We start from the raw sequence: 13,000 nt of genomic DNA, 5'->3' as shown, positions 1-13,000 counted from the left end.
AAATTCAAAGCAAGCTTTTATATTTTATCAATCTATAGTGCAAAACTATGAAAAAATGCCTCTTTTTTTCACTTTTGTAAGTTGTATACACAGCCCTCCTTGGGTCAAAATGACCATCTTTGCAGACTGAACAGTTCATATAGTGATGTGTTATGAGGTTCTACTGATGGCCTGACCCTATTAGGTAGACTTCCTCAAGGAACTGATTTTCTGTGCTTCTTGTGCCAGTGCTACTTCCTATCCTCTGCCAAATCAGTGTGTGTCACAAATATCCATAGAAAGTACTCACTGTAGGCTATTGATTGTCTTGTGAGGAAAGATGTTGTAGTTACAGATACACATATAAACTTTTACTTAAAGACTTCTGGGGGTGGGTGGCACATTTAAAGGTGTGTGCTGAACTCTCGACTGCTTTAGCTTATATGAAGCCAAGAGTTCTCAAGTCAGAGTGCCACACCGTCAGAGAAGCCGGAAAGTAATTTTTCAGACTCATGATGGGAGTGAAACATGGAGAGCTTTAAATAAAGTCATTTTAAACAGTCACACTAGCACCAATTAAAGACCTCCAAGCTGTTGACAGCTCTCATCGCCTCTGCTGATTTGTTTTGTTTTTTCCAATGTGTTTTGAAATTATTGGTTGAACCTACTTTGTTATAATCACCATCAATCCAATATTTCATTATAACTAATCGTCCAATCACTATAGTAACTTCGTCTGTCTGTGACGTCACCCAATACATGTCGAAACCGAGATTTCTTTGTTAAAATAAATAAATAAATAATATGTCTTTGCGATGACGGCGGCGGACTTTCATCATAATGCCATTCATGATCTTTGGACACATCTTTAATCTCAAAGGATTTGAAATGTAGCGCACTTTTGGCCACACATGCATAGGGAAACACAGGAGGCGATAGTCTTGTAAAGCAACAATCGGCAAACGGACCCAGGTATTATTTTTACTGGCTTCCAGTTGAGTTGCTGTTTGAATGTTGTCAAACCGACAAACTGTTGTGACAGACCGGTTGCGATGAAGCCGCGGCCAGCGAGTCCGAACAGAGAAGTCGGCGAGGTGCAACGACAGGGTTTTAGTGTCCAGGAGTTTCTCGACGGTTCCAAATATGAGGGGGATTTTGTCAATGGTCTCAAACACGGCAAGGGTAGATACACCTGGAAAACTGGAGAGGTAAGATGAAACGGGGAGAGCCATAGCAACCGTGTTTAGTTCTGTTTACATTTGCCTGTTATTGATATTGCGCTGTTTAGATCGTGGAGCAACCTTTTTAATAAAACCTGTTGGAAGAGACCCATGCAGGGATTGGTGCCTTGCTCCAGGGTAACTCCAGCAAAATACAACTCTTGTGGGATCCAACCCTTTATGTTTGAGAAAAATGAAGAATACAATAATCAGAAATTGACATTTTTTAAAATGTTAAATGCTCAAATGAGGGTGATGTGGTTGCAATATTTTGGTTGCCTTTTAAATTAATGACAGAGTTTTTGTGTTTGTAACATCTTAGTGTAATGTATTGCAGTAATGCAGTTCTGCACCACTTTAATGGACCCCCGCTATTCGCGGGTTATAGGGACCCGGCCGATCCGCGAATAGTGAATAAAACAATAATGAAAAAAAATAATAATCTGAAAATCTGAGTGTGCCTAACCTTGATTATATGGGGGTCCACTGTATACAATACACATGTATTGTGTTTTAGAATAATACTTAGCTATATTTATAATTTTGCATGTATCTGTGGATGATTAAACAAAACTTGTGGCAAAAGTCTATGCAAGCAGTGCACACACCTCTGGTCCAATAAAATTGAAATGAATGGGAGCAAGCCCTATCGTTTTATTGATTAAAAAAGTGTGGTACAGTACATCATGTTGTACAGCACATTAGATCAGAATCCAATACAGGCTTACAAAGGTCCCACAAAAGTCCACATATTAAATAGCCTTATATGCAACGCGCCTTAGTCGGTGAAAACAACCCAGCATATTGTATTTCTACATATTGTATACTACAGTTAAATGGTGAATACCTTACCTTTGGAGCTCAAAGCGTTAAACACTATTTCCTCATTCACCTACTGATGACGCATGGCTACCAGTGTGATATACACCTCTGAAATATCAAATTTGCTTAAATTACATTTACTCATATGTATCATTATTAATGATATTTATTTATGTGATGACACTGATCATGTTAATGGTGGTGCTGACGGTTATTTGAATGACATGAAGTGTATGTCGCAGCATTCTTGCATGACGTGCACACTCGATGATATCAAAATGCATCCTCTCATGCAAATTGGTCCCCTCATAGACAATGGTGCCCCCCACAGATGATGGTGCCCTTACGCATTGTGTGTTATCTGCATATAAGGAGCGGCGACCCTGCACCAGCTGTAAATCAGTTAAAATGATCGCCAAAGAAAAACAAAAAGTACATTACTAAAATGCTGTCTGTTTGCACACAAAAAATCCAGTGGGTTAGAACAGTAAAGAGCAGTCCCAATTCAGCCAGACATTTTGTTCTGCAAGGTGAAATCTATTATGCTATGGAACTTCGTGTCTCTTCTTACTTCAGTTTACATTTCATCTGTGAGTAAAACATAACTAACATCTGCATCGTTTTTTTCTGTGTTCAGTTCTATGAGGGTTCTTTCTACAAAGACTACAGGCATGGTGATGGAATGTACTGTTGGCCAACAGGCAACAAATTCAGCGGCAAATTCTACCTTAATTGGAGAGAGGGCTATGGAAAACACATTTTTCCTGATGGAGCCACATTTAAGGTAACCTTAATCAGCGCTTTAAGTGGAAAAAAATAAATGTTGGTTCTCCCCTTACTCGACTGTTGCCAGGTAAAATAGGTGGCGGGTAACAGCTGATCCATCCATCCATCCATCCATCCATTATCCAAACCGCTTATCCTCACAAGGGTTGCGGGTGTGCTGGAGCCTATCCCAACTGTCAATCGGGTAGCAGGCGGGATACACCCTGATTTCCAGCCAATCACTAGGCACACAGAGACAAACAAACATCCGCACTCACAATTACACCTAGGGGCAATTCAGAGTGTCCAATTAAACTGGCATGCATGTTTTTGGAATGTGGGAGGAAACCGGAGTACCCGGAGAAAACCCACGCAGGCACGGGGAGAACATGCAAACTCCACACAGAAAGGCCGGGGCCGGATTCGAACCCACGAACTCTGCACTGTGAGGCGGACGTGCTAACCAGTTGCCCACTGTGCCACCCAAAATAACTTCTTTCAGTTTCAACTCGCTCTAAAATGGCACGATTGGAAATATGCTTCGAGCATGCAGTGGTTCACTCCGACTATTGGGAAACTCCAAGCGTTCCTGGAATTAGCCTTTAGGTTAAGGCAACGGTTGGATTATTATTACTATTTCTGACACACACTCGACACGCGAGACCGCCTCGCGACGCAGAAATGCGTGTAGCGCGAACCAGTACACACCGGATAATGTAGTCTAGCCATACGGGCATCCTAAAGCGCAAGAGAGAAATAGAAGAGAGACTACTGTGGGCTCATGTGAAGAGCCGATACAGTGTAGGAAGTCCCTCTACACTAACTGAGAAGTTCCGGTACTCCGTTCTGGTGCGTACTGGTTTGTACCGCCCACTTAAAGCACTGACCTTAATGAAATGGGCTTTATAGATGGTAATGAATGCTGACAAAGTACTCCTGTCTTTTTCAGGGTTTGTACCATGCTGACCAGAGGTTTGGTCCAGGTGTGCTCTGTGAGCCAACAGGATGTCAGGATGTAGGCATCTGGCATGGGAAGCATCTGATACAACTTTGTAACTCTGTACAAAGCAGCTTCAGCCTAAAAAACCTAACTGAATATGCTGCCTACTTGGAGCAAAACATCTTCTCACTTTCCCAAAGTCAGGTAAAATAAGTAGTAACTGTAAAATGGACAAACAACTATGATTTCACATATTATGTTATTGTATGAGTGTTGTGTAGCCAGGCTAATACGACACTGAGACCTAAGCTTTCTGACACTGAGCAGCTCTTGAGAATACCTTGATAGTCTTGAGATTTCATTGTAGCCTGCATAGATTAAAGACATTCCACAGGTGAACAGGCTAATTGGGAGCTGGTGGGTGCCATGATTGGGTACAAAAGGAGCTTCCTTGAATTGCTCAGTAATTCACGAGCAAAGATGGGGTGAGGTTCACCTCTTTGTGTATAACTGAGTGAGACAATAGTCAAACATTTGAAGGACAATGTTCCTTAACGTACAATTGCAAGGAATTGAGGGATTTAATCATTTACAGCTCATGATATCATCAAAAGGTTCAGAGAATCTGCAGAGAAATCACTGCATGTAAACGACAAGGCGGAAACCCAGCATTTAATGCCCGTGACCTTCGATCCCTGCATCAAAAAGCGACATTAATCTGTAAAGGATATCACCACATTGTGTCATAACACCTAACAAAAACAATGTCAGTAAATACAGTTTTGCGCTAAATCCCTAAGTGCGACTTAAAATTGTACTCTGCAAAGCAAAGGCCATTTATCAACCAAAATGCTGCCGGCATCTCTGAGCCCGAGCTCATCTAAGATGGACTGATGCAAAGTGGAAAAATGTTCTGTGGTCTGACGAGTCCACATTTCAAATTGTTTTGGGAAATTGTGGACGTTGTGGTACTGTCTTGGTTGACACGCCTCTACAACATTGCATCGACATCGGGGACAGGGCCTCTGGATTGGCAGACCGGGGTGAAAGTCCCCCTTTCTAAGAAGGGGTGATGGATGGATGGATGGACGGTTGGTTGAATGGATGGATTATTGATTGATTGATTGATCGACCGTTCATTAACAGATGGGTACCAACAATTTTGTCCATGTGTGTATCTCCAGGTAGACACAGATGAGAGTTGGCTGCTTGATGACAGAAATAATGCCTTGCCCTGTGGCATTGAGAGTTATTCCACAGATGGCGACCACCTACCATTGCCCCCGGGGCGTAGAAGAGAGTTTGATGAACATTTTTATGGCCAACTGTGGGAACCTGATTGTCATGAATATGAAGGCTATAAACGAGAGCCACATGCCAGTCTGCCCTTACAAGCCCGTATTTTGACTCACATTCACAAACACAGGTCAGAAAAGTAGTAAACCCTTGCTAAAAAAAATGTGGAAAACCAACTGCATGTTTTACATGTATGACTGTATTGAGTAAAAATGAAAATGTAGTCACATAAGTGTGTATCTCTCAGACAACAGGCTGAAACTTTAGACTGGGATGTTGCAGCAGTCCTTTCAATGGAAAGGGACCGTTTTGGTCCTAAAGGACATTTGGAAATCACATCAGAGCTGTTGATCCATCAGGCTTCCGTAGGAAAAGGACCAGCCATTTTAAAGATACTCCTAGACGGCCTTGTTCACCCTGATGTAGCTGATTCTCGGGGGCACACTGCACTGATTGCTGCCACAGTAATGCACAATACATTTCTTTATCCTGGTCTTTTTTTTAAATGTGCTTTACAAATAAATGGGATTGGATTGGCTTCTTTTGTAAGTTAATATACATCTCACGGAACATACAATTATGATCGTTTGTGTAGAAATGGATTGTTTGTTGCTAATGTTGCCAACAGTCTTGTTTTGATGTAATTTGTAACATGTTTTTCTTTCTTTCAGGTGAACTGTCATAATGATGTAGTCCAATTGTTGTTAGATTTGGGTGCTGACATTGACAAGGTGAATTGCGAGGGGATGTCGGCTTTGGCTGTGTGCCATGTACTCTACTATCCTTTTCAGTCTCTATACACGTTTGATGGGCTTATAACCAAAACACAAGTAAGACTTTACACACTATTTGTAATAAATTCTGAAAGAATTCGGACCCCATTTTGTTTCCCCATCAACATTACTTTACACAAGAAGTTATTTGGTTATGTTTTCCGAATTGAACCACATGGTTCAATGGATGACAACATAATCCTGTTTTCAAATGAGAAACAAATTATTTTTCCAGTAAGTGTCCAAAAACAGCTTTTGCTATATGTAATATTTAATATGGGTTGATGCAGCATGTAGTGAGTGTAAATTTGGAGGAAAAAAGTATTTGGCAATTGAAAATTAATTAAAGGAAGGGTCTGACTTCTTTCTGAATTCAATTTATTGGGTTACTTCAAGAATATTTTCATCAAAGTAAACTCTGATTGTGTATATAATATATTTCCAGAGGGCATCTCCTTCAATATATCATCAGATTAAACAGGTGGAGTCGCCTAAACGTTCTCCGTCGAGTAAGAAAGTAAGAGGAAAAGTAAGAACCAGACGGGAAGATGGCAAAGTAGAAGGCGGTGATAAAATAAGAGATTATATTGAGGCTGAAGGGAGGGATAAGGATGACAGGGGGAATGAGGAGAAGGTGCTGCTTTCAGAACGCTCCATTGAGGTGAAGGAGGGCCATATTGTATTAGGCAGCGTGAAGTGGAAAGAATATTCATCTAAAACTGCTAAGGTAAGGACCACAAATAGCCAACTTTCAAAACTGAAATACATACAAATCAGCCTCTTTAAACTTAATGCGTTGTTTTCATCCAACCCTGCAGCAGGACACAAACAAAAATATGAACCCAGTGCGTTGTTTTGACTCTGCCTGCTGCATGTACAACTACGGCATCCATGTCACAGAGAGAGTTCTGCAGGGAGCGGCTGAAGCTCTGAGTCACGCTTGGTTTCAGCAATATTCTGGTGATACTGAAGAGACTGTTCGCAAAATGGCTGCAATGAAGTTTGAGTACGCCTCCTCCACTGATTGTATCATGTCCGGTTTTTCCTCCGCCATGCTGTCATATCGATTAATAGCATGGCTTTGTGTCACCAGGCATCGTGTTCGTTTGACCACATTGAATCTGCTCCTGGATCGGGGAGCTGACCCTAACACTTCCAGAGTTCCTTTACCTGTCATCTTTTTGGCCATTTTGGCAGCAGATACTAAGACTGTCAGGAAACATCTACTCTGTGGAGCAAAAACAGATATTTCTCTTCCACCTGAGGTAGTATTCCGTTTGGAATCAGGTCCGACGTTTGAATTTATTTGTGCAACTGATATTTTTTGTATTTTCCCAGTGCTATATAGTTAATACAATAAGAAGGCTGGATAAGTTTAGTATTGCCATAAAAAGAAGTAACTGTTGTGAAATATTGGTGCGCATTACGACATTATGCAAGTCAACCTCCAGTTTGTGGGAAGATCAGAAGACAAAACATTTGTGGGAAAAAAAGCCAATTGTGGGTTTTAAAGTAGTGAGGAGATCTTTTATGTTTTATGTTTTGCAAAAGCCATCTAATAATGTCATTGTGTGGTAGAGGAAAGGCCTTTATCCCCTACATGTAGCTGCAGCACTGCCAGGTCTAGAAGGTCCCGAAATCACTAAACTGCTACTGCACGCTTTAACGGATCCTGATGCACGGGCATGCGACCAGGACGACATCTATGAACCAGACAAGGTGTGCAGAAAACCCTCGCTATTCACACAGGATAGGGACAGAGCCCTGCTGTGGATAGGAACCAAATGCAAGTAATTGACACGCCCCTAAAAATGGAATTGTTTAAAAATGATTTGATTAATGCACCGCAAGGGAGCGTGTGCATGCACAAAGACTCTTCATATCGTCCACAAACAATCCAAGCTAAGCTTACCTCCTCCCTGGCACACAAGAACTTAGTATAATAGAAAGTGAACAAAAAATGCAAATAGGTGAGTTTTTCAGCAAATACGTTTCGGTTTCACAGGGGGATTAAAAAATCGTGAATAGCTAACTGCGAACAGGCATGCATTCACATTGTAGATCTTTGGTAATAATTTGACATTTTGTTCGTTCAATTGGTAAAGCAACTTTTATTTTACAGGGTTCCACAATAACAAGAAAATCATGGAGGGTCAGTGAGAAGCCACGTCCTAAAGAGGGAGGTCGTACAGCTCTCCACATAGCTTGCCAGAGAGACAGTGACTATTGTGTGAGTTAACGCAACATGAGGGTGCATTTCTGTCCAGATAACAGACGCATGCAAAAAAAAAAAAAAGTGAGTTATGCATGTTCTAGAGCTGTGACTCTCACAAGCCAGGCCACTTTGGGGTACTGGCATGTTGGGGTTTGGGCACGTTGGGGTACTGGCACATTGAATTTGAAATTTTGGGAAAATGGCACAGTGAACCTCTACACATGGATTTTTTTTTATTCTGCCAACCATGATACATGTGAAAAGTTTCACAAGTTTTCATGCATGTTTAGACCCTCATCTGTGGGTCTCTTCTCAAGGTTTCTTTTTTTTTTCCCCTCAAAATGGGATTTTGAGTTTTTCCTTGGCCAGTTGGGGGCTTGAATCACTGGATGTCGCCAATCGTCAGCTTGGGGCCTGTTAAGGCCTTTGAGACTCCTTTGGGACTAAGGGCTACACAAATGAAAAAAAAAATAACCCAACTCCTGGTTGGCAACAGACACAAACCCATGGGAAATAATCACTAAAATACAATATAGATTATCTTTTTTTTAACTCAGTTAAAAAGCGGCTTGTCCTCCATTCACTGCTACACCACACTTTTCAAAATTCTCTGAATAGAAAAGATCTTGGGAATTTTGTTCTGTGTTGAGTGGGAATGAGTTCTGTGCATTTTTAAGCCTTCAAAAACAGCTTGTTTTACTTGTCAAACAGTGTTTCACAACAGCAACAGCTTTTGATGAAACGATTTAGGTAATTTCACTTTCAAAGATGAAACAGCCAAAGTTTGAAGTACTTATGATGAAATCTCTTGGAAGTTCAATAAAATACGGCCTTGGAAAATTAGACAACATTTGAAAGATAATTAAAAATGTCTGACATCCTGTTAGGTTCAGGGTATGGCTCCCAACAGACTGTTTTTGGGCTGTTTCATACCTAGATGAAACAGAACTATTTAACAAAGCAATATTAAATATTAGTAATAGTGCATGGGCCCTGTGGGTTTATCATGTCGTTTGATGACCTAGTAAAGGGATGGGAGTCAAACCTTTACGAAAGTATTGGAAAAAAATGACTTTACTACTGTGGCTTTTCACACACTGGATAAGCGCACATTATTCTATAATATCATAAACCATAATCATAATCATAATTAAATTATACTAATAATAACAAGAATAATAGGGCACAATGGTCGACTGGTAACCACGCCCATCTCACAGTGCCGAGGTCGTGGGTTTGAATTAGACCTCATAGCAAAAGCAGTACCATCTACCGTCAGTCAACACACTAGTCGAAACTGACGTTCTTCAGAGGCTGAAATGGGGTAGAACATAGTTAAAGCATCAGAGGTGCACATCATTTGGCTAATGATCATTACTACTAATCCTCTCCTGTGGATGTACAATTGGGTCCAGACATATTTGGACTGTAACAAAATACGTAATGCTAATACTAATAATATTTGACAGAAGTACCTAAAAAGCTCACTGCAACAACTACTTGTCCAGTACTGTATTTTTGTGTCTCAGAATAATCGGCATGGTTATTTTCATACAGAATGCCAGCAAGGTAGTATCTCTCTTGCTCTCCTATAAAGCCAGCACAGACCTCCTCTGGAGTGGACATTCCCCTCTTTCTTTGGCTATAGCAAGTGGCAATAACACGGTACATGACTTGTCACACATTTCCAAACACGGACCAATACTCAATTTGTGCCCTCTCATTTTGGCTTTTTTTCTGGTGTTTTCCCTGTGTAGGCAGTGGAAGAGCTGTTAAAAGGAGGTGTGGATCCCAACCTTCCCTTGGGTCGCGGCGTGGGTAGTGCCCTTTGTGCCCTTGGAAACTTCAACTACCGTTTGGATGCCAACCGACCAAAACTGGTACTGACCAACACTCGTATTTCTAAAACGTGTTTGTTCCAACGCTGGCTTGACTTGCCAACACCACTAGTTACGAGGGGTTGAACTGACTAGCGAAACGGACGCCGTGCCAACTTTACGCTCCACAATGACGGTTAGAGCTTTGAAACCAATAAATGGCCAAAACGTGTTTTTAGCATGAACAAATCGGATGCCTCACACAGCAAACGATCAGTGATGCCACAACCATTTAGACATATTTTTTCTAAAAATGTGACTGGTATATAACAAAAGCTGAAGTTTACTGAAAGCCCATCTGAAAAGGCAGCCCCTAATGCTAGCTGATGAACAGTCCAAATCACCACGCCAGCAATAATTGGCAAATTCACCAAATTCCCTTCTTGTAGCAGATGAAATACTTTAGCATCTGTTTAGACGCGGTATGAGGAGGTCGAGCGGTGTTCAATCAAAACTGTCTTGTGAAAATGCAGGAAAAATTACTCTTCATCCCGCAGACAGCTAAAAAGGCCACACGGGTCCTCCTTCAAATGGACTCACCACCTGTGGGATGGGCCATAGAGGTCGGGCAAACCCTGCCGCCCAGTTCCTAAAATGCTGCCTACTATTCCAGTCTTTCACCTGTTGTTACTTTCACAGTACAGTGTTGAATCCTTAGGTCACATTTTGTGTAATGTATGTAAATGTACGCATGACAATTGAACACTCTGAATCTTCCCATAGCTGGACATGTTAGAGAAGGTTGGTGCAGACATATTGATGGCAGTTCACGTTGCTGATACTATCGGAACAGCAGTGGACTATGCACACATCTCCTTCAACCAGGTGACAAAATTTACAACCCAATATTAACCAACTGGGAATGTTTTAAACCTATTTCGAGGGACTTGTTGAACATTTATTGTATAGTTTTGACTTTACAGTTCTGTATTCGATTTTCAACCACACAAATGAACGTACAAATGTTTGACATCATGACTATGCAAAAACAACACAAAACTGTCAATGCTACTCTCTAGGACTCTGGTATAGCCCATACTCCCTATCATGCTCTGAGCATGGAGGGGAGAGAGACATTTAAAATACAGCGCCAGCTGCTAAGCATGATGGGAAGTATGCTGAAAAAGAGTGTTGTCCAGAGAGAAAGGGAGCACCTCGAGAGAGATGAGGACCTTGCACAGAGTGGTAAGTACACACGTGAGCAAAATTGTTGATACCCCTACGAAAGAAAAATAACACTAATAAAAGAAAGAAAATAATGATACAAGTAATAATACATTTACAAATTACTGAAAATTAACCAATGAAATTAAATATTGCTTTTGAATTGTGGTTCAAGAGAATTATTTTTTTTGAAAATCCTCTCTAATCCCTGGGCAAAAATTAAAGTAAAAAGTAATAAGTAAAAATATAATATTTTGTCTATAATTTGATAACTTAAAATAATTTGTACAATTAAATACTTTAAAAATGAATTTAAAAATAATATAGCTGGCTGCCATGTCCATTATCAGGACACTACACTGAAAAAATGGTGTGTTGAATTTACTCAATTTTATTTCATCAAGTGGTTGCATAAAATAAAATGATCTGGACTGAGGTACATTTCAGGGAGTCTACACAAAATATCTATCAGGATACAGATGGTTTTATTTCTTGTTTATTAATTTTTTTTCAGTGTACACTGAAAAAAATGATAGTTTTAGAATTTACTCAATTATAAAGTTATTTCTGTGACGACTGAAGATGTATTTTTCCTCCCATATAAAGGTGCAATTTCTTATGATGCCAAAACTATCAAACAAAGTGAACCTCAAACTGCATTAAAACTAAGGTACAGTAACAAAAGAAACGTTTTGCACTTACCATCCAATTCTTTTAACTAGTGCTTATGGTAATGTGTCATGGAATCTTTCCTTAGGTCACCATTTAAGTTTTGCTACCACTGTGGTCGCTCTGCTGCTGTGAAGCTAACTGCTTGTACTCGCTGCCACAAAGTCTTCTACTGCTCCATGGCCTGTAAACTTATAGCATGGGACGAGAGACACAAGGAAGAGTGTCTGCGGGAGACAGGTAGGAATCAGTGCCCGATTTGCAAATGAACTTTGCGAGCTTGAAAGATCCAAAATATTAATTCAACACCCATTCGAATTGAAAGGTTTCAGTAAAGCTCCAGTCAAATATTCTGATAAATATCTGGAATGCTTTCTTGTATTTTTGATATTGAATACATTGACTAAACACTGTCTGTTGCCTTGCATCTCAGGATCTATTCCAATCACTTTTGAGAAGAGAGTCATGTTTCAGGCCAAAAAAGGACCCAAGACTGTCATATTTTCATCAAGGAGACCATTTCACGTCCAATTTAAATCCAACGTCATGGTTATTGAAGACAATATCGCAGAGTGGCAATCTATCAACATGAAGGAAAACTACAGCTACAATTGATGCACTGTTGTAGCTTATCATTTCTGCATGGGCGGGCTGGAGCATATTCCAACTGATTTGGGTTTAGAGGCAGATTACATCCGCAATTGATCAGTCGATTATGGAGCTCACCAATTCACCCACACAGAGTTTAGAGTGTTCAGTTCACCTAAACTGCATGTTTGCATTTTACCACCATTGGGCTAATAGGTGATGTTTACTTTCTACTTTGTGTATACCTTCCCCAGTTGTCTACTGTATGTGCTCTCAACGTTATATCAACAAATTCATCGTTTTGAAGTATGGACCTGCCAATTAAACTACGTCATCACTATGAATTTACAATGTCAATTTGTTGAGTATAAAAATGTTAATTTTGTTGTTGTATTTTTGTCTGTATGTGTCTAATGACATACTTTTAAAAAATAAACACAACAGAGTTCCATAAAATTCAACCTAGGAGAAGGAAGAGACGTAACCATTACATTTTGATGCAGTATTTTTATAATTAATCATCCATCCAACTTCCCTGTACTGCTTATCTTTCTGACGGGTTGCCAGCCAATCTCAGGGCATGAATCGACAAACAACCATTGACAATCACATTCAGGCCTTCGGACAGTTTAAAAGAGTAATTGACCTACCATGCGTGTTTTTGGAATGTGGGGCCGGTCGGATGCACTGCC

The 13,000-nt window shown here is 40.4% G+C and overlaps 1 protein-coding gene across 3 annotated transcripts; it reads left to right on the top strand.

Annotated features, from left to right (window-relative positions):
- Nucleotides 1–838: 838 nt before the first annotated feature.
- On the top strand, nucleotides 839–12,652 carry LOC147138156 (ankyrin repeat and MYND domain-containing protein 1-like). 3 transcript variants are annotated; one of them, XM_086047222.1, is made up of 19 exons: nucleotides 839–951; nucleotides 1,022–1,187; nucleotides 2,659–2,805; nucleotides 3,736–3,930; nucleotides 4,911–5,152; nucleotides 5,270–5,486; nucleotides 5,694–5,852; nucleotides 6,241–6,522; nucleotides 6,614–6,801; nucleotides 6,889–7,060; nucleotides 7,374–7,514; nucleotides 7,918–8,025; nucleotides 9,568–9,675; nucleotides 9,768–9,890; nucleotides 10,611–10,712; nucleotides 10,907–11,072; nucleotides 11,658–11,721; nucleotides 11,809–11,960; nucleotides 12,154–12,652. In XM_086047222.1, the coding sequence occupies exons 2-19, from the start codon at nucleotides 1,032–1,034 to the stop codon at nucleotides 12,333–12,335; spliced, it is 2,904 nt and encodes a 967-aa protein (XP_085903348.1). In that variant the 5' UTR covers nucleotides 839–951; nucleotides 1,022–1,031; the 3' UTR covers nucleotides 12,336–12,652. The 3 variants fall into 3 exon arrangements, with proteins under 3 accessions (XP_085903348.1, XP_085903350.1, XP_085903349.1); XM_086047224.1 differs by lacking the exon at nucleotides 3,736–3,930; XM_086047223.1 differs by lacking the exon at nucleotides 9,568–9,675.
- The last annotated feature ends 348 nt before the right edge of the window (nucleotides 12,653–13,000 follow it).

This window comes from Filicampus tigris, chromosome 12 (genome assembly GCF_054856515.1).
Source record: "Filicampus tigris isolate MCC_2025a chromosome 12, RoL_Ftig_1.0, whole genome shotgun sequence".
NCBI classification, from domain to species: Eukaryota; Metazoa; Chordata; class Actinopteri; order Syngnathiformes; family Syngnathidae; genus Filicampus; species Filicampus tigris.
The sequence above is the reverse complement of the archived record's forward strand: the minus strand, read 5'-3'. Positions and strand labels throughout refer to the sequence as shown.